The following is a 17733-nucleotide window of genomic DNA, read 5'->3' on the forward strand; positions in this document are numbered from 1 at the left end:
TACTACTACTACTACTACTAATAATAATAATAATAATCCCATACTCTATATTTAGACCAGCCATCAATATCCAATGTTTCACTGTGATTCATGTTATGTGCCCAGCTACAGAATTAATTCTCTATATTCTATTCAAACGTTACATTACACATACATTATTCAACAACACTGGTCACTGGTTTAAACTGAGCTAAAAAGATATTTAGATAAAGTAAATATTCAAATTCTAATCAGCCGAGTTCTCTACATGTCTGCTTTGAAATGGGCATGAGGCGTCAACAGCAGTGTGTTATGGCTTGGATTGATAAAAAAAAATAAAAAAATGAAGTCCCTCTATTGCTCTCAGAACAACTTTATTTGTTCTCAATGACACTTTTTTCACAACCAGTGCAAACTATAACAATCTATTTACAGATTCAAGATTTAACATTCAGGACTAGTATTGTAACTGCAACTTCTTAGACACACACTCAACCAGTCAGATTCACAAAGAGTCACATGATGTGACAGACACAAAAATAATTTGACATAATAAATAAATTGTTCAGATAAATGTTTTGTGGGAAAAACAGAATATTGTGTGTATTGCATGTGTGTATGTATTACATTTAACAATAGCAATACAATACAAAAGCATTTATGTAATTCAAGGACACACACATACACAACTTTCTTTTTTTCCAACATCATGGTCCACATATACAGTAAAAAATTTAGTTTTCTCCGTTTCCAACACCAAATGATAGTCTTTTCTGACGCCTCCACTTTGCTCTTCGGTTTTTAAACCAAACCTATTAACAAAAAGGTCATGTTATTTATTGTTTCACGACATACTGCACTTCTATTGTTTGGCACCATGCATATCATTCACATTTACATAAATAGGTAGAACAGCACAGGACATCATTATCAACACAAGTATGTAACTCAGGCACAAAAAATGAAATGATCAAGTGTTTCTCCACATGACAAGCTCCATCTGCCATAGCGTAGATGGCACATTACAGCACTCAGACGAAGCAGTGTGAAAGTTACCCTGTATCACTAAAAACAGTCTGAATGTGATACAGCAGCCTTACCTCTACTCTCTCTTCTCTTAAGTGAGTGTGCTGTGCTAATTTCTCCCGTGTGTTCACGTCTGGATATTGGTTCTGCAGGAACAGCTCTTCCAGTGCGTCCAGCTGCTCCTCTGTGAAAATAGTGCGGTGACGCCTGGTTCGCCTCTGCACCTGAGCGGGTGTCTGCTCCTCCCTGTGAGCATCTCCTAGCCTGCATGGGTCTGTGAGCATTGATGGAGGCCACCCGTACTGACAGGCTGCAGGGAGCACATCTGATTTTAGATCAGGGAACAACATAAGAGTCACTGAAATCAATACCAGTGTGTCAATAGAGTTGACTCTTCTCTTAAAAAGAATGATCTTGGTCTTACCTTCATGGATGAAATCAGTCTGGAATATGTCTCCACAGTGGGAGCAGAAGCAGCAGCACAGGCGGGCACAATGAACAGTCTCTGTCTGGCCTCCAATAGGACTCACCGCTTTCTCTTTTACTCCAGCACCTCTTGTTCCACATGACCGTCTGTCTCCATTACCATCTGGATATTTGCTCAGTATGTTCTCAATAGTGAAAGGAAACTTTTGTCTCTCCATCCTGATCAGCCCATCCATCTCCAAAGAAATAAAAACACAAGCAGCGATGATCACAGGATATTGACGCGCAACACTTAGTTCAGGCTCAGCGGCTCCTCTGCCTCTCCGCTCTCTACAACAGCGTGTCAGGCCCTTATAGTGAAATTGGGAGGCAAAAAAAACAGTAAAACTATAATCCCCCCTATGGACCAGACACATAAAACGGTTGAAACTTAATTCCTAGCTAATCTGGGCAGTTTTGTGAAGAGGTTAGGGAGGACAGCAGATTCAGTTAATCTTGCCTCATTCCTTTCTCCAAAAGAAATCAGATTTCACTGCATAAAATGAGAAGTGGAGAGCTCCTAAGATCCTTATTGTTGAGGTTTTAGAGAAAAGGGGATTGCTTGGTATTAGAAACCTGGATTTTAAAGATGAATGTTTTTTGGTGTGGCCAGAGACCCGTGTATGCTGAATTTGAAGATTAGCTCTTAAATGTATTTTCACGTGGCTTTCCTGTTTAGCTCTGTCAACAAATGATCTGGTGCAAATTAGTATTTCAGTAAATGACACAAGTCGAGGCGACACTGACAACGATGCATACTAATCACACACAGTAATTAGGCACTTGCACATGAATGAATGACTAATCATGGCAGTGACGTAATGTGCCGACACTAACAGATTTGTATTTATTGCTCAAAACAGATGAACACAAACGGCAAGAGCACATTCAGAAAAGGGGTCCCTCCGTGTGGTTTGTATTTGCAGCATCATATGTCTTATCTGTGTGGTGCAGTCTCACTTCTCTGACAATGTGCACAGCTGAGGTAAGGCTATTACAGGCTAAATTCATCACCCCCCCCAACAAATCCTGTGATTTCATACAAGGTAATACACCTTTTTTCCAAGAGAATTAATGGATTTTCACAATCTGTCTTAAGCTCCTCTTATGAGGGCTTTTGAAAACAGATAACAATAAACACCATCCCATCCTTTTCACTTAGGTTTAATAGCGTCCAGATTGTTGATGTGTAGTTTGAGGAGCATGTGAGATTGCTATCTGCGGTTATTGTGGTTCTCAATAGAGGGAATTGTACCACATCCGCATTGGTTCAAACAGTTCAAAATTCATTACTGGGGATTAGAATGATAAACGTTCATTTTGTTGTAGGAGCAATATTTGATACAGAGAGGTAAAGTAAAGAAAAGCCACCACCGCCCTATGGCTCATACAGTTTTTCTAGATTTTTAAGGAGCTGCTTGTACTGCTCGCTTCAATCTACAGTGGTTTTCATCTGGAAATGTTATCAACATCAGAAATAGTTCCTTTCAACAGCATATGATTTTACAAGGGCCACTACTACCCTCCAAATACACAACCTGATGTGAGATATAAAGTGGAAGCTGACAATACTGAGCAGCTGGTTTATTTCACTCAAACAACCAAACACAAGTTCAGATATACTGACAAAATACTACACAGTTATAATGCAGAATTGTAATCATTCTGATGGTGCCGATGTGTGAGATTCATTTCTGTAGAATTATCAGCGAATAACATGCCCTTTGGGTTATGTGTTGGGGTCAGACATATCAAATGGCTACTTAAACAGCAGGTTAGTGGGACAAAGAAAGTTAAGACATCAATAATAAAGGACACAAATCATATTCAGACAGGTGAGAAGGGACTGCAGATACACCCACACACTGACTTCCCATGTGGCATCAGACTATCCACATGTGAAAAAGCTCAGCGTTTGTATTTACTGCCGGACCGGGGCCCGAAACCTCCAGAGGAATCAGAGATTGCAGCTGTGTGACCAGGAAATGCAGATAATCACCCTTCCTCTATGTGTTTTCTCCAGATTTGTGCAGGGACACTGCTGAAGCTTCAGAAAACACTTGTCTCATATGATATCCTGAGGATATGAGGGGAATCAAGAAAGCAACCCTATGGTTGCAGAAACTCCATCTCTAATCTAATATCTAAATATTATGTTTCTCTTTGCTTTTTTTCTCATGTTTTCCCCTGGAAGATGAAAATGCTTCAGGATTCTGTCTGTGTTAACCATTTTAACATCCCAATAGCAGCGCGACAAACAGATTAAGCACAACGGAATGGTAAATCTAACAACATTATCGAAAAAACATGTGGAATATGCCTTTGTTATGCTGCATGCTGCAGCCTGTGCCTGTGTAAACTACTTTTAGTGCCTTTAAACTAATTCTGACTTTCTTTTTTTTGTGCAAAAAAGGGAGCTTATTCTAGTGCTAATCATGGTGACCCCAGAGATTTATGATTGCTGCCTCCAAAATGTGAAATGAACCCCGTCGTTAGGATACAATAAAATAAGGATTATACTTTAAATCCACAGCTGAGCAGAGCAGAGCAGAGCAGGCTAACGCAGTGCGCCCTCCTGTGACAAGAGACGACAATGGCCGCGGTTGAACGGCGGAGCGACACAGCGCGGCAGGCAGTCCGCCACTCGCGATAACTCGCGTTGGGGGCAGCAGCTGGGCGGAAAAGGCGGGAGAAGACTGCCGCTTCCGCGTCCGCGCAGCACAGTCAGGCACAACACTGGGGCAAAATGGACGAGAAGTTAATATTGGCTGTATTTAATTACCCAGAGCTTTACAATGTCACTTTGCCGAATTACCGCTGCACGGAAAGTCGGGCAAATGCCTGGAGAAACATCAGTATCGTACTGGGTCTCCCATGTGAGTGTTTTTTAATGTTTATCACAACTTTACTGCCACTTATTATTTGCTTAGCTGATGTTGGCGTGGACCAGTAAACGGATGGAAATGAGAAAACATGCGGTATTTCCAGAGGATAGGTGTTTCACATGTCCTTTGCAGGCGATTTCTAGGGTTTTTCTTCTCCATCCGCGCGGGTGCAGCCCGGCGGTGTGGATGCAGCCGCGCGCACCGTGCTAGCGGTAGCAGCCGCAGCTCGCCGCCGTAGGCCGCGCTGCACCGAACGGCACGGACCGGCTCTGCCACTGCGCCGCCAGCCGCGTGTCCCACACGGCACGGCGGAGGAGGAAACGCGCTCAGCGTCACCGAGCCGCGGCGTTTACCGAGCCGCGTGCTTCTCTTCTTGCTCGACAAGAGCGTCTCCACCGAAGGCTTCTGGGAGCGGACATGTGAGAGCCGGGGGACGGAGGGCCCCCGGCCCCCTCACAGGCACTCAGGTGCGCCGAGTCACGGCCACCGATGGGGCGGCATTCAACACGGATGAACTGACAGTGACCTCCAGACCTCCTTTAGCCTACATCTGTGTAACTTTATCAACACTTATGTTTAAGGCGTGATCATTTCATGGGATTTTTAAAGTATTTATTTTCTTTTGCTATATTTTAATACCGCATTACACTGACAACTCCCAGGCCATTTAATTGGGAACGCCTATGCAAATGAATGCAAACCATTACAGCAGATCTGCCATAAATTCTACATTTAGGAAGATTCTGATCAGTTTTTTGGTGAATCTGTTCATTCACCCTGTATTATTTTAGTGTAAAGCCCAACAGCACAGAGTAACAATCATCATGAGAATTACTCATGATAATCGGTTAATGAATGAAGTCCTTTTCAAGGCAAAACACATTCCTTTCTTCTGGCTTCTCAGTTGTGAGGATTTTTCTTAATTGTACAGTAAATTAAATACATTTAGGTTGCGGAAGGTCAAAACTAGCAGTTCGAAAGATATCACCTTGGATTTCAGTAATGTAATTAGCATTTTATACACCAAACGATTAAATCCATTAATCAAGAAGATAATCCATAATAAAATAATCGTTAGTATCGGCCACAATCAACATGTCTCAAAAATCAAACCTCGACTTCACAGAGGAACAGCTGAAGCCCTGATGCTCTGCATTGGCTGCATTTTGCATTGTAAAACAGTTTACTTATTTAAAGGTGTAGCTGTTCTTTTGTCCACCCTGCTGTGTTCTTACTGTATCCTAGCACGGAGATGGCCGACCATGTGCCACTGAAGAGCCTCGCTCAGTCTGTGCGCCAACAGCAGTGAATAAATTGATCACTGAGCAGTAATTTACTGGGTGATGTCATGCATGCCTTGACTGGGCCGAGGCCCCTGGGAGTTCATGCATTCATTAATCTAACGTGTGTGCATCCTTTTAGACAAATGAAAATCATTTTATTGAAACACTTGATTTAAAAACTGCTAATTTTCTTCTCATATGCAGCTTTAGTGGATGTACAGGTTACAGACCGCTTCATCTTTGATATTAATACTATTTTCTGTCATTCCTGTCCAGCGTTTTTAATGTCATTTCTTGCTCCTAACACAGATATTTTACTTTTCTAGCTGATGAGTGTAAAAGAAAATGGAAGAACATGAGGGACAGGTACTTGAAGGAAGTCCGAATGGAGATCAAAAGCAAGAAGCAAGGAGAGATCGTGCAAAGTAGATGGAAATACAGGCAACTTATGAATTTCATTGCACCCTTCACTGGGTCAAGAAGTGGAGTGGCAGACATCTGCGGCAACAATGACGATGACCATGACAATCCTGACAACGAATCTGGCAGCGTGGAGGGAGAAACCGCATCGTCTGAGGCGGTCAAGACACCGCAGCCCATCATGAAGGTCCCTGTGAGCCAGCCTGACCTCAAGCCCCAGGTAACGTTTGCAACGCAGCTCCCTTCAATGTCTCAAGACACACAGATGGCCCAGCTGGCTTCTCTGGCTAAGATGCCGTCAACCACACAGATCACCCCCAGCAGCAAAACTGGACGGAAACGGCGCCTGATGCCTGACTCGCTTTCACTGCCCTCCTCACAAAGTACACCATCACCTACTAAATGGCTGGTCAAAGACAATGGCGCCTCATTTCCCAACAGGTCACGGGATGAGGATGAACTGTTTCTGCTGAGCTTTGTCCCAGCTCTGAAGCGACTTGCTCCACAGAAAAGGTGTGAGACAAAAATAAAAATCCAGCAGATTATGTATGAAGCAGAGTTCAACGTTACACAGCCAGAATCTCAAGAGAAACTGCCAGAGCCAGAAACGCAGGACTAGGACAAACTGACTGACTTTTTTGTAATTCATTTTGTTCTAAAAACCTCTTACACAAAATGAGCAAAATGTCTATTTTTCTTTTTTTTTTTACATAATGAAGTGGTGGGGTTTGAAGTACATCCCTTTTTCATGTGAGAGATGTTAATGAAGAACAACTAACTTGCTCTGTTTTTCACAAGATTTCAGTATTGAGTAAGTTGGTTAATTTTTTCACACACTGGTTTGGTGTGTCTTGTGTGCTTTGCGTATTTATTAGACGAGTAAGACTTCTGCGAGAATGACGGCCCAACAGGACAACAGACAGATTGTGATTAACATTTTTATTTACACAGCTTTATGTCATTAGAGCGGACTGACGTTTAGAAAAGTGGTTTCATGTTCAACCAGCAAATCTTCATTTTAACTCTGTATTAATCTACAGTATTTTACATTTAATTACAGTGATATACAGAACTGGGCAAAATGAAAGACTTTCCAGTTTGGAGAGGAGCACTGTTTCATTAATTAGTCTTTCAAGTGCTTACATGCATCAACACATTTCTTTTTAATCTCATCTAAAATAAAGAGACAATGTCTGCCCGCACAACGTGTACGATTTTGGTAGATTTTGCCAATGGCCTGCACCATTTGTAAGATCTGGTACAGCTAGATGAAAATAAGAACCAATATTCTCAGTACATTAGTGAACAGAGGCATCATGGAGGAAGCACATGCAGTAAAAAAAAAAAGCTTGCATTAATTGGCCTCTTTCACAGAAGACATTCTGCCGTGTTACAGTAGGAAAAACACAGGTGAAAAATGATCTGTCTCACTGTCAGGGACTTACAGGGACGCTTATTAGAACAGAACCATCATTAATGTAATTAGTGACGGCTGTGCTTTTCCTGTTAAGACCAGCCAGTAAGAGTACAGCCAACTGATTAAAATCAATTTCCAATAAAAGCCACCCCAAAAGTTTATAGGGATAAATTAGGGTACAATAAGAGGGCCAAATGGAGGTCCAAAGTAAATTAACATCTAAAACATATGGGCTTGGAAGTGTGAATGAAAATCCAAGTTATATGAGCACTGGTGGTCTTTTGTTTAGCAGAGCACAACTTTAAATGCAGTAAATGTAGCAAAAAACTAAACAAAAAAAACGATGTATTAATTAAAAATGCGTAGTGAAAATGTTCAGAGAATGATATCTTCAGCTTTTTTCACTACTGAATAACCTAATTTATGTCCGATTTAAAGAAAAGAACAGAGATACGGACGTGCATGTAGCCATTAAGTGATGATGTTTGGTTGAATCAAAGTAAGAGTTTTGGTGAGCTGCTTTGTGAGCACACTGTAATTCTGTTAATGATTTCAAACGGACTATGTGGTTCACCTTGGAAGTTGTTATCCTTGCATTAGCACAGGTCTCTTTATTTAGAAAAATATGCCTCATTCAACTCTCACATTGCTTTGTGTCAATGAGAGAAAATCAAAGAACCAAAAAACATGGAGGCAGAAACACATTAGTGCAAACCATGACGATGTGACGTAGTATCACATCTCTGTAAAACCTTTTAGGTTACCCCAAGATGTTGACTTTCCATGCATTTATGCAATCAGCAGCCAAAACATAATCACCAGAGCGACAAACAGGAAGAGTCGAGACAGAAACTGTTCGTCCATGTGCTGTGGTGTCCCAGGAGCTGCTGTTTGGAAAATTTGTTAACAGGTTATTTATTTCTTTTTTTTTTTTTTTTTTATAAAGGTCACAGTGTCATGGTGAAATGTGTAAAACATAATTACCTGCAGGAGGTCTTCCATCATTGATGTTAAAAGCTGTAGCAAAAATACCAAATGGAAAGGCACCGATTCCAAATGACATTTGGAAACCTCCATCTCCAAAGCCAAACCCTTGAAAGCCCTGTGAAACACGCATGTCATCATTAGCATGAAAACCTGTGTGGATTCTCTTAATGTCTAGCCATGTATTCGCATATCTAAGGTACAGTTTAACACACGGTCGGTGAGATGTGACGCAACAGCCAGTGCAATTAGTGATCATTCTCCAGAGACCTCAGTGCTTAGCATGTAATAGATCCCAGTTGGACATAGCTTTTTATTAATGACTAACGTGCAGGTTTGGACGGCAGCACCTACATCATCCTGTGTAATGGTTTCATCATGAATACATAATGTTGCTCATCAGCTGACAAACTACATGAAATCACAAAGTGCTATTATGTTATTACCACACAAGCATACATAGTACTTACACCACGATTTTCTGGCTCAGGCCTTTGCCCTTGTGGTCGAGGGGGTGTTCTTTCTCTATAAAATAAAACCACAATTAGTAAAAGCCATCATTGCACTGATTTTCACTGTTTATACGTTCATCAGAAACTTGAAAAAAGCTCATTTCAAGCTGTTACTCAATCAGTAGTATTAAATGTTACCTTATGAAATGCAAATGTAACATATTCACCACTGGAGAATCCTGGAGATTATTGTGTTTACATAATGCATGAAGTGTAGAGTCAGTCTGACCCCTCGCACTAGACAAAAGCACCCACCTGGGGTCTTGTTGACCTGTGCTTCCCCGGCCATACAAGGGGATAACTTTGTCTCTGCTGATGCCAGCTTTACACACTGGACACACTTGTCTGTTGGGTCTGGTCTCCAACCACTGCATGAAGACAAAGATATTAATGACCTGACTGTCTGAGTCAGCTCTATGGCACAGATAACTGCGATGTTGTTTTAAAGTAGCAGAAAAGTAGAAGTTAGGTTCAGCTTACCTGGTGCAAGCAAGGCCAACTGATGGAGAGGAGACAGAGGAAGATGAGAGTTGAGGTGTTGGACAGCGAAGTGGTTTAATTAGTTACACTTTATATTTGTCCTAGACCCACCTGACTGCGCGAGATATACAACATTTACCAAAAAAATGGCATCCATATCCTGTGGTCACAGACGAAAACGTTTCATAGATTCACTAGTGAAAGGTGAGGGTGGCCCCAGCTACTAAAGATGAGGGATAACAAAAGAAAAATGGCTTCCTGGTTTGCCATTCATCTCCTCTTTGAAAATGAATCACTAAATTTGCACCACTAATACCAGACCAGATGCAGAGGACAGTAATATGTGAAACCTGCCAGAGATGATCAAATCAAAACACGTTTGCTTGCCTTTACACTGTGTTGCACTAGCGGCTTGTATTAGTAACTGTACTTTTATAGAATACACTCTGTAAACATATTCCAGTCTCTCTACATCTAATTCCCCAAATTCAAGTATTATGGAAAATTGGAAAAATTCTTTGGATAACTTTATTCAGAGAGGCTTTTATATTATATTTTTATATAAAAAGAGGAAAATGCCAACAAATATTTGGTATTTTATGCAAGTCTGTAAATGTCTAAATCTTAAGTCTTTAAATAATAAAAATCTTTAAATGTAGACTTGCTGGTCTATGAATACCATGATGGATGATGGTGGTTACAAATTATAGCTTTCAAAAACGACCCTGGTCAGTAGAACAGACTGAAGACCACTGTATACCCAGCTCATCGCTTGTTCACTTATTTTGCAAAGCAAGATTAGCTAGGCTGAGTTTAAACTGGACTGCCTGAATGCACTGACTGGGGTGGATTGTAATGCAAATCTGCAAACTTGGGTCACAATAATAGCCCTTACCAGAAGAGGTGTCCACACAGGCTGATCACGGCATCCTTAGCGGTGTCCAGGCATATATTACACTCGAAAGTGCTATCCTGGCTGCCACTGTCGGCCGCAGTAGAGCCGCTGGATCCGGGAGTTGGGTTTTCAGTGGCCGCGGTAGAGCCAGAGGCTGGAGGGGGGGCAGCGGTGGCCATTTAAAAACAGCTCCACTCAACAGGAAGGTACAGGTGGGTGACTTTGCTGGCACCCAGCGCTTCAAACGAAGTACATATGGAGGCCCAGTGGATGGAGGTTGGTAGCTAGCAAGGAGGAGAAGACGACAAACCGAGCTTGACACAAATAATTCGTAGAGAAAGGAGTGAAATCGAATAAAATCGACCGGCTGCTAGCTAGCTCCCATCTAGAAAATGTGTCGTTACGGAGTTGCTAACGTTAGCACTGGAGAAACCTGACTCCGGATTTCCAAATTCGCCGAATACAGAGCAACGGACTTCAAATCCTACAGCGTTAATCCGCACTGCCGTTCAGAAAGTGGCTTAAATCTCGAAATAAAAACTCATTGTGAGAAGTTGAGAATATCCTTACAGCTGGTTGCATCACACGTCCGCAGCGCCACTGACGTAAACCGGTAGTAGATCCAGAGGGTGGGGGGCGGGGCTACGTGGGATTTTCATGCCCTCAGTAGGCCTGGTCAGGTGTCAAGACAAGAGGCTCCACCAATCACAAGTCAGTAAACACAACACCACTACCTCCCTGAGTTGAAATGGCAGTCACCTAGTTTACATATCCAGATGATATGGAGCTATTATCAGTACTTTGGAATGGTGTTTCTGTAAATTTAGTGTCACTCACCTTTAAGCTCTGTGTTAAACAATTGCTGGTACTGCTGTTTTGGAAACAGGATGGATGACAGTTAACCACGCAGTAAATTATTATTATTATTATTATCTTTAAAATAAAACAAACACAACAATGCCGCTTGCTAGATTACTACATTGAATCAAAGGGAGGTTTGAAATTTATAGAACTGTAGTTAAGTTACAAAAATGTCAATCTGTAATTTACTTGTTTACTGTCCATGAGAATTTTTAAATAAGCATCCATTTCTGTAACAAGATTAGGAATAAAGGTTTTGTTTTTCAATTACGTTGTTTTCCTGCAGTTATATATTAGTTCACAGCAGGCCTATACGTGGTATATATGATATATACATTTAACTCAATGCAAAACAGTTCATTAGTCATGGAAGGGGCAATTTGAAGAAAGCTGGTTTGCAAACATAACAGCACAAGGTAACTCATTCACACACTTAAAATGATTAAATGAAAGCATATCTTAGTGTGAAGATTTATTTAAAAGTTGAAAGTCACAAGAATTGATGTCAGTGGCCAATTGATGGCTGACCAACATAGCTCAAACCACCAAATGTGATCATTGTGTCATGCCCATTTGATATTATGTTAAAACTTCATGAGACTTTATCATCATGACAAACAGATCATACACAGCTGATGTTGAATATGTCATAACATATGATTTGTCAATATCGCCCAGCTCTATAATCATGTTCTGTACAGTGAGATGCTCCTTATCATTGATGGCAAAGGTTTTTAACTGGATTTAGATCATTTCCATTGACCTGCTCCTTGAATGATTGTGACCACCTGTACGAAAATCCTCTGCCATTGCCTCCTCCATCTTTGATGTCAAAGACCGCTTGAGGGTTTGTTTAAAGTCATTACCAATGAACACATAGAGAACTGGCGATATGAAGCTGTTTGCTGCAGCCAGGGTGGCCCCCACCTTCAGACCAGTTTGAACCACTTCCAGGCTGTGGTTCGTTAAGTCTAACTCCAAAAGAACGAAGCCATGATAGGGGACCCAGCAGAAGAAAAATGACAAGATGAGCGCCGCCATGACTTTGTAAGGCTTTGTTGACTTGATGGTCAAACTTCTCAGCTTCACACCAAGCACCAAGCAGCAGAACACAATCATCAAGAAAGGAATCAGGAAGCCACAGATGAATCGAGTCAGCGCCACTGCCTTGTGTCTGGAGTGGTCCTTGTAGTCAGTGTGGCACTGAGTGACTGAGCCATGGACTGTGATTTGTCTAAAAATCAGCGAGGGCAATGTAAGGAGTGCAGAAAGGAGCCACATGAGGAAAACAACTCCGAATGCTTTCCACACTGACCGATGGTTATGTGACCACACTGGAAATAAAATCATTATACAGCGATCGGTGCTGATCAGAACCAACAGAAACACACAGCTGTACATGTTGAGAAACAGGGCGGAGGAGGTGAGCTTGCACAACATCACTCCGAAAGGCCAGTGTGAAGTAATCATGTAGAAAATTTCCAGGGGCAAAAAGACACAGAACAAAAAGTCTGAAATGGCTAGACTGAGGTACCAGGTTGTGATGACAGTTCTTTTCATTTTCCTTCCACAGATCCAGATCACTAGTGAATTTCCTCCAAGGCCAATAACACATATAATGATGTTGACTGTGACCAGAGCATAAGCCAAAGAAGGCTGAGAACTACTGGAAGTCAGTAGTTCAGTTATGTTCTCAGTGTCATTGAGTGGAGTGTAGTCACCATATTCAATATAATCCACTTCCATACCGCTTACTTCTCCTGAAATATGAAGCACAGTGCCTTTCTTTATAAGCATATATACATAAACATACATGATTATATAAGATAACAATTTTTAACCGTGACACAAAATGTACTTACGCTACTCCTCGATGTGGACTGAATCATTAAAAGCTGCCTTCTGACTGAATCCTTGCAGCAGAGTGAAACTTCTCACTTCTGTTTCCTGTGCAGGGCCAGTGACTGTCACAGAGACAACTGAAAAGAAATGTCAATCTAATGTAAAGACACACCCATGCAAAGAAACAAACGTACCACCTAATATGTCTTAACCAAGGTTGCGCTGAGAGACCATTCTATAACTGCAGTGCGTGCAAAAGTTTAGGTCAAGTGTGATTTCCTGTAGCACATTTTGTTGTAACTAAGAGGGAATCGTCATTCACTAAGTTTATTTTTGACTATGGCTGTAGTAAAGAAAGATAAAGAGTCAAAGAGCAAAAAAGGCATCATGTACACTCCATAAATATCACGCATCAAAATCATTTTTTATCATCATTTATGCTCATATCTTTGAGAAAAAAGTGACCACAATCTGTCTATTACAATTCACTAAGGAGATGATTTTAACAAAGGTTGTAGACATGGTCACATACATACAGTACATGGTATGTATCACTTGTAATACTTGCGTTGTTCTAGATGATTAAGTAAGAAAGCACAACAAATGGCAGGAAGAGGAAGCTTTTGGCTTGCATATTTTAGACATTTAGCAAGTAATTATTGCCACATATATATGAAACATTGAACACCCCTGTTGTTAGCCTCTATGTTTTTCTGGGATAAATAGTAACTATGACATGTTTGCAGTGATATTGTTGTCTATTAAGGTTTTCACTAAATCAAGCAAAGGGATTGAATAAAGACGACGTTATTGTTACCAACACCTTCTTAAGTTACATATTACATATACATTATCACAGTACTCAGATTAATGTCTTCATCGAACATTGTACATGGACTGTATTGATGTACAGCACAGATTTTGTAAGTTAGCACACTTCCCAAAAAATCATATGATGCAGTTATGTAGTAGACAAAAACGGACCAAATTATTTTCAAATAGTCACAAGGTAACTAACCAACAAATTAGTTTGATTCAAGCATCTATTATATTTCTATTAAAGCAGTTAATAGAATTCAATTGTATCCATTCCCTCTAAAGAGCCCATCCTGTGTTTCATAATGTTTCAACAATGATGGAAGAAGTATTCAGAACTTTATGTAGGTGAAGGTGCAAATACCACCATTTACAAAACACTAAATTACAAGAAACTATCTGTTCAAATACAGAATTATTAGCACCGAAATATATGTAGGTATCGAAAGTAAAAAAAAATACTCTTAAAACTTGTGATCACATGTTTTTAGCTGACTGCTGTGTTTGGAAAAGATGTTTCCCCTCCACTGGTTTACAGAAATCGGGCACTTGACATGCGCAGATGTGATGAGCTTAGCCCCTCCCCTTGGCAGTGACGTGTCGGACTGTAGTTTTACGAGGATCAAGCTGCTCTCCTCTTCCAAACTGCGCCACTCGCTCAGTGTGTCGACATGGCGGGTACCGTGGCTAAGAAGTGTCTCAGTCCGCTGGCTTTCCTCACCAGGACTCTCTCTGCCCCCGAGTTCATCACTCAGTGCTGCTACCACCAGAAGGTAATACTTCCAGCTTGTCGCAACGCGGCGTGCTAACGCTAGCTATGTTTACACAGGTTACAGTTAGCTTTGAGCTGTCACAGCTTCATAACATTGTCATAGGGAGAAGTGCGTAACGTCAACAGTGGTTGTGTAGCTAACATGACATAAAGCCAGTTAACGTTTTTTGTTTCATGCTTGGTTGTCAATAAATTGAAGACTAGAATAACGTCACTAATCTATCCTCCAGCTGGGCACTGCCACAGCTTTAATACTTGAATCACATCCGATTAATGGGGTGTTAAGGGTTGGCAGTATGGTGAAGTAGCACCGTGTTCTAAAAACCTGCGAGTCTTCTGTTATACCTGTAGAAGAACTCTACCATCTTACTGAGGATGCACCATCTTTAAAACTCTATTATATAACTATTATATCTGTTCTAACTCTAATCTAACACAACAGCTCCTTCAGATGATGCAACACGGAGACAGGTTTATGGCATCATCAAAGATGCTGTCAATTTAAGATGCTCTATGCTGGTAAACAGATGGTTTGCACTCCCTTAATGTTTGAATGATTTAGGAACTGTTTAAACCTTTATTATTTTTGGCTGTGACGTATTGTAATAATGGCTGTGAGCTGGTGAGTGAGGCTTAATCGCTAACATCCACTTATATATCTGCTTTCCTTTGAAAATGTGTGAAGTTTCTTAAAAAGCTGTCCGATTATAAAGAAACTTATTTAAACAACGTTTATTCTGGACCATAAAATGATTAAAAAGATCATAGACATGTAGATAGCCGAGAACAAAGACACACAAACAGTAGAATTCATAACTTCATAATCACATGTAATTTTGAATGATAAATGTTCTTTTTTCGTACATTGCTCGGCCTTTTCATAATGTGTTGGTCAGAATGACTCAGCAGAAACGGGGGGGGGGGGGGGGATGGGGTGCAGGGCAGGATGCACGAGTTGATATAGTTGACAATGAAATCCAGTCCTAATCTGTTTAGGTCAATGTCCCTTACGTCATGGGGAAAACATGCAGTTGTATAACAGTGATGCTCAAGACGTCTAGACTAGCAGAATACAGAAGGCCTCCCAGGATACTGCTATATTTTTACTACGTCACATTTATTTCAGGGTTGTAGAATACTTTCAGCAATTTGCTGAAGCCCGCTTTGACGTGTCGTTGTCTTCCTAATTCAGTGTTTGCTTTCTTTTCCGTCTGAAGGTGGTGGATCATTATGAGAACCCAAGAAATGTGGGCACTTTGGACAAAACCTCCAAGAATGTCGGGACCGGCTTGGTGGGGGCTCCAGCCTGTGGAGATGTAATGAAGCTCCAGGTATGTTTGCCACTAAGCATGGATGGATTACTCCCTTCTGTATATACACAGAGCCATTAAGGCTGAATTATGTTAACATAGCTAAAAGTACACAGAGCACTGGTACGTTACATTTGTGTTTTACCAAAGACATGGCAATAAGTCTTAAATTATTTAGCTTAGCACTGCTGTAAAGCATTTCCCCTTTTATTTTTAGGGAATACACCATGTAGAATTTATTACGGTATTTTATCCACAGTTTGAAAATGAAATACTCACATGAAGTTTTTACGAATTGAATCAATCTGATAGTAAAAAGGTTTAGTAGTCCTTTCCCTCTTTTGGTATTGGACTAAAACTCAAAAACCTCTAATTTGACAGATCGAGGTCGATGACCAGGGGAAGATTGTGGATGCCAGGTTCAAAACTTTTGGCTGTGGCTCTGCTATTGCCTCCAGCTCTTTGGCTACCGAGTGGGTGAAGGGCAAATCTGTGAGTGAACACATTACAGACATGACACTTCTTTCTCTGCCTCTTGGTGCTTTTCATATTCTTTATTTATTCTGCTCTGCTCAAGTCTTATCATTAACTGGAAATGGTTTGTGGTTACTGGAGCTATGTGCTTTTCTTTCCAGGTGGACGAAGCTCTGATGATAAAGAACACTGACATTGCCAAAGAGCTCAGTCTTCCACCGGTTAAACTTCACTGCTCCAGTAAGTTTTCAGTGACTAAGTTTTCGCTCCACACACACACGTATGTGTAATTAACCTCTAACTGTCTCTCCTCAGTGCTTGCGGAGGATGCTATCAAAGCTGCCCTGGCTGACTATCGCCTCAAGCAACAGGATGACCACCAGGAGGCAGTCAGGGCCAGTAATTAAAAAGAGCACTTGCACTCTGAGCTGGTTGCCACTGTGTGCTTCCTGCTTTCCAAGAAGAGAAGTAGAAGTAGTGCAGCATCACCACCTCACTTTCCTGCAGTATTGATGAGGCACGCCTAATATGTTGATGAGAAGTACACCTTTGTGAACCCTCTGTAGCATTGTTATACCAGGCTTTCTGTGTCAGTCTGCGGTCCTCTAATCCTGTACACTGGATCTTTTAGCCAGTCACGTAAACGCACAAGTTAAGCAATGTTTGGGTTGTTGGTCCAAAGTGGAGCCTTATTTTGAGATTATGTCATATCTTAAGATGTAGTGCTTGTGGAGTGATGGAGATATTGATTAAAGCCAAGAGCTGTTTAAGTATCCTGTCTGCACCCCAAGTACTGAGCTTTTCATATGCAATTAAGAAAAGTGGCTTGAAACAATGAAAGGGTCCACTGGTTTTAAGTGTAATTTGTAATTATTTAGCAATGCTTCCTTGATAGTCTATAATAAAATATCCTGAATCATCATTTGTTTCAAGTGCCATTTATGACTTTGAGCAGCATATATATTTAGTATCTTGTATTTGAGTGTTTTATGTCTGACATTTTTCCGTATCATGAACGGGAAAGCACAGGTGGAACTAATCTTATCAATGATAGCTCAGATCAATCAAGCGATCAAGTGTATGTGTAAAACACTGGAGTGATCTACACGCACAATATGGTGGTTGTGGAACTGGCTTGCCTAAATGAAATGCAGATGTTCTAAATGCTATTAATTACACCTGTGCACTTCCTCCTATAATGTGAAAATGATGAGTGAAACGATCTGTAATTGAGGAGGTTCGCTGTTAATCAATAATCAGAATTTTACTGTGCTGGCATGTAAACCAAAACTATTCTCATGAAGTGGTTTTC

The 17733-nt window shown here is 40.9% G+C and overlaps 4 protein-coding genes across 5 annotated transcripts; 1 reads left to right on the forward strand and 3 right to left on the reverse strand.

Moving 5' to 3' along the window:
* Window positions 1-705: 705 nt before the first annotated feature.
* Window positions 706-1847, reverse strand: LOC139218423 (homeobox protein goosecoid-2-like). Its single transcript, XM_070849960.1, has 3 exons — window positions 1430-1847; window positions 1080-1315; window positions 706-791 (listed from the first exon to the last, which is right to left on the reverse strand). The coding sequence occupies exons 1-3, from the start codon at window positions 1845-1847 to the stop codon at window positions 714-716; spliced, it is 732 nt and encodes a 243-aa protein (XP_070706061.1). The 3' UTR covers window positions 706-713.
* Window positions 1848-4216: 2369 nt separating this feature from the next.
* Window positions 4217-7010, forward strand: LOC139219060 (uncharacterized). Its single transcript, XM_070850844.1, has 2 exons — window positions 4217-4346; window positions 5965-7010. Exons 1-2 carry the CDS (start codon window positions 4217-4219, stop codon window positions 6675-6677), a joined length of 843 nt encoding a protein of 280 aa, XP_070706945.1. The 3' UTR covers window positions 6678-7010.
* On the reverse strand, window positions 6981-11044 carry rnf185 (ring finger protein 185). Of its 2 annotated transcripts, XM_070850845.1 has the most exons (7): window positions 10917-11044; window positions 10347-10630; window positions 9452-9470; window positions 9227-9339; window positions 8930-8984; window positions 8460-8577; window positions 6981-8362 (listed from the first exon to the last, which is right to left on the reverse strand). In XM_070850845.1, exons 2-7 carry the CDS (start codon window positions 10523-10525, stop codon window positions 8265-8267), a joined length of 582 nt encoding a protein of 193 aa, XP_070706946.1. In that variant the 5' UTR covers window positions 10526-10630; window positions 10917-11044; the 3' UTR covers window positions 6981-8264. The 2 variants fall into 2 exon arrangements, with proteins under 2 accessions (XP_070706946.1, XP_070706947.1); XM_070850846.1 differs by having other exon boundaries at window positions 6981-8359; window positions 10347-10946.
* Window positions 11045-11666: 622 nt separating this feature from the next.
* Window positions 11667-13162, reverse strand: LOC139218986 (chemerin-like receptor 1). The gene is made up of 2 exons (XM_070850748.1): window positions 13070-13162; window positions 11667-12967 (listed from the first exon to the last, which is right to left on the reverse strand). Exon 2 carries the CDS (start codon window positions 12951-12953, stop codon window positions 11952-11954), a length of 1002 nt encoding a protein of 333 aa, XP_070706849.1. The 5' UTR covers window positions 12954-12967; window positions 13070-13162; the 3' UTR covers window positions 11667-11951.
* Window positions 13163-17733: the final 4571 nt, after the last annotated feature.

This window comes from Pempheris klunzingeri, chromosome 19 (assembly GCF_042242105.1).
Source record: "Pempheris klunzingeri isolate RE-2024b chromosome 19, fPemKlu1.hap1, whole genome shotgun sequence".
NCBI classification, from domain to species: Eukaryota; Metazoa; Chordata; class Actinopteri; order Acropomatiformes; family Pempheridae; genus Pempheris; species Pempheris klunzingeri.

Coding starts and splice junctions, on each gene's coding strand:
- LOC139218986 (XM_070850748.1), bottom strand. CDS start 12,953: ATGGAAGTGGATTATATTGAATATGGTGACTACACTCCACTCAATGAC.
- rnf185 (XM_070850845.1), bottom strand. CDS start 10,525: ATGGCCACCGCTGCCCCCCCTCCAGCCTCTGGCTCTACCGCGGCCACT. Junction 8,985..9,226: donor ACAGGTCAACAAGACCCCAG/GTGGGTGCTTTT, acceptor TTTATTTTATAG/AGAAAGAACACCCCCTCGAC. Junction 8,578..8,929: donor CTGAGCCAGAAAATCGTGGT/GTAAGTACTATG, acceptor CGTGTTTCACAG/GGCTTTCAAGGGTTTGGCTT.
- LOC139219060 (XM_070850844.1), top strand. CDS start 4,217: ATGGACGAGAAGTTAATATTGGCTGTATTTAATTACCCAGAGCTTTAC. Junction 4,347..5,964: donor TATCGTACTGGGTCTCCCAT/GTGAGTGTTTTT, acceptor TTACTTTTCTAG/CTGATGAGTGTAAAAGAAAA.
- LOC139218423 (XM_070849960.1), bottom strand. CDS start 1,847: ATGTGTCTGGTCCATAGGGGGGATTATAGTTTTACTGTTTTTTTTGCC. Junction 1,316..1,429: donor GACTGATTTCATCCATGAAG/GTAAGACCAAGA, acceptor TGCTCCCTGCAG/CCTGTCAGTACGGGTGGCCT. Junction 792..1,079: donor TAAGAGAAGAGAGAGTAGAG/GTAAGGCTGCTG, acceptor TTTTGTTAATAG/GTTTGGTTTAAAAACCGAAG.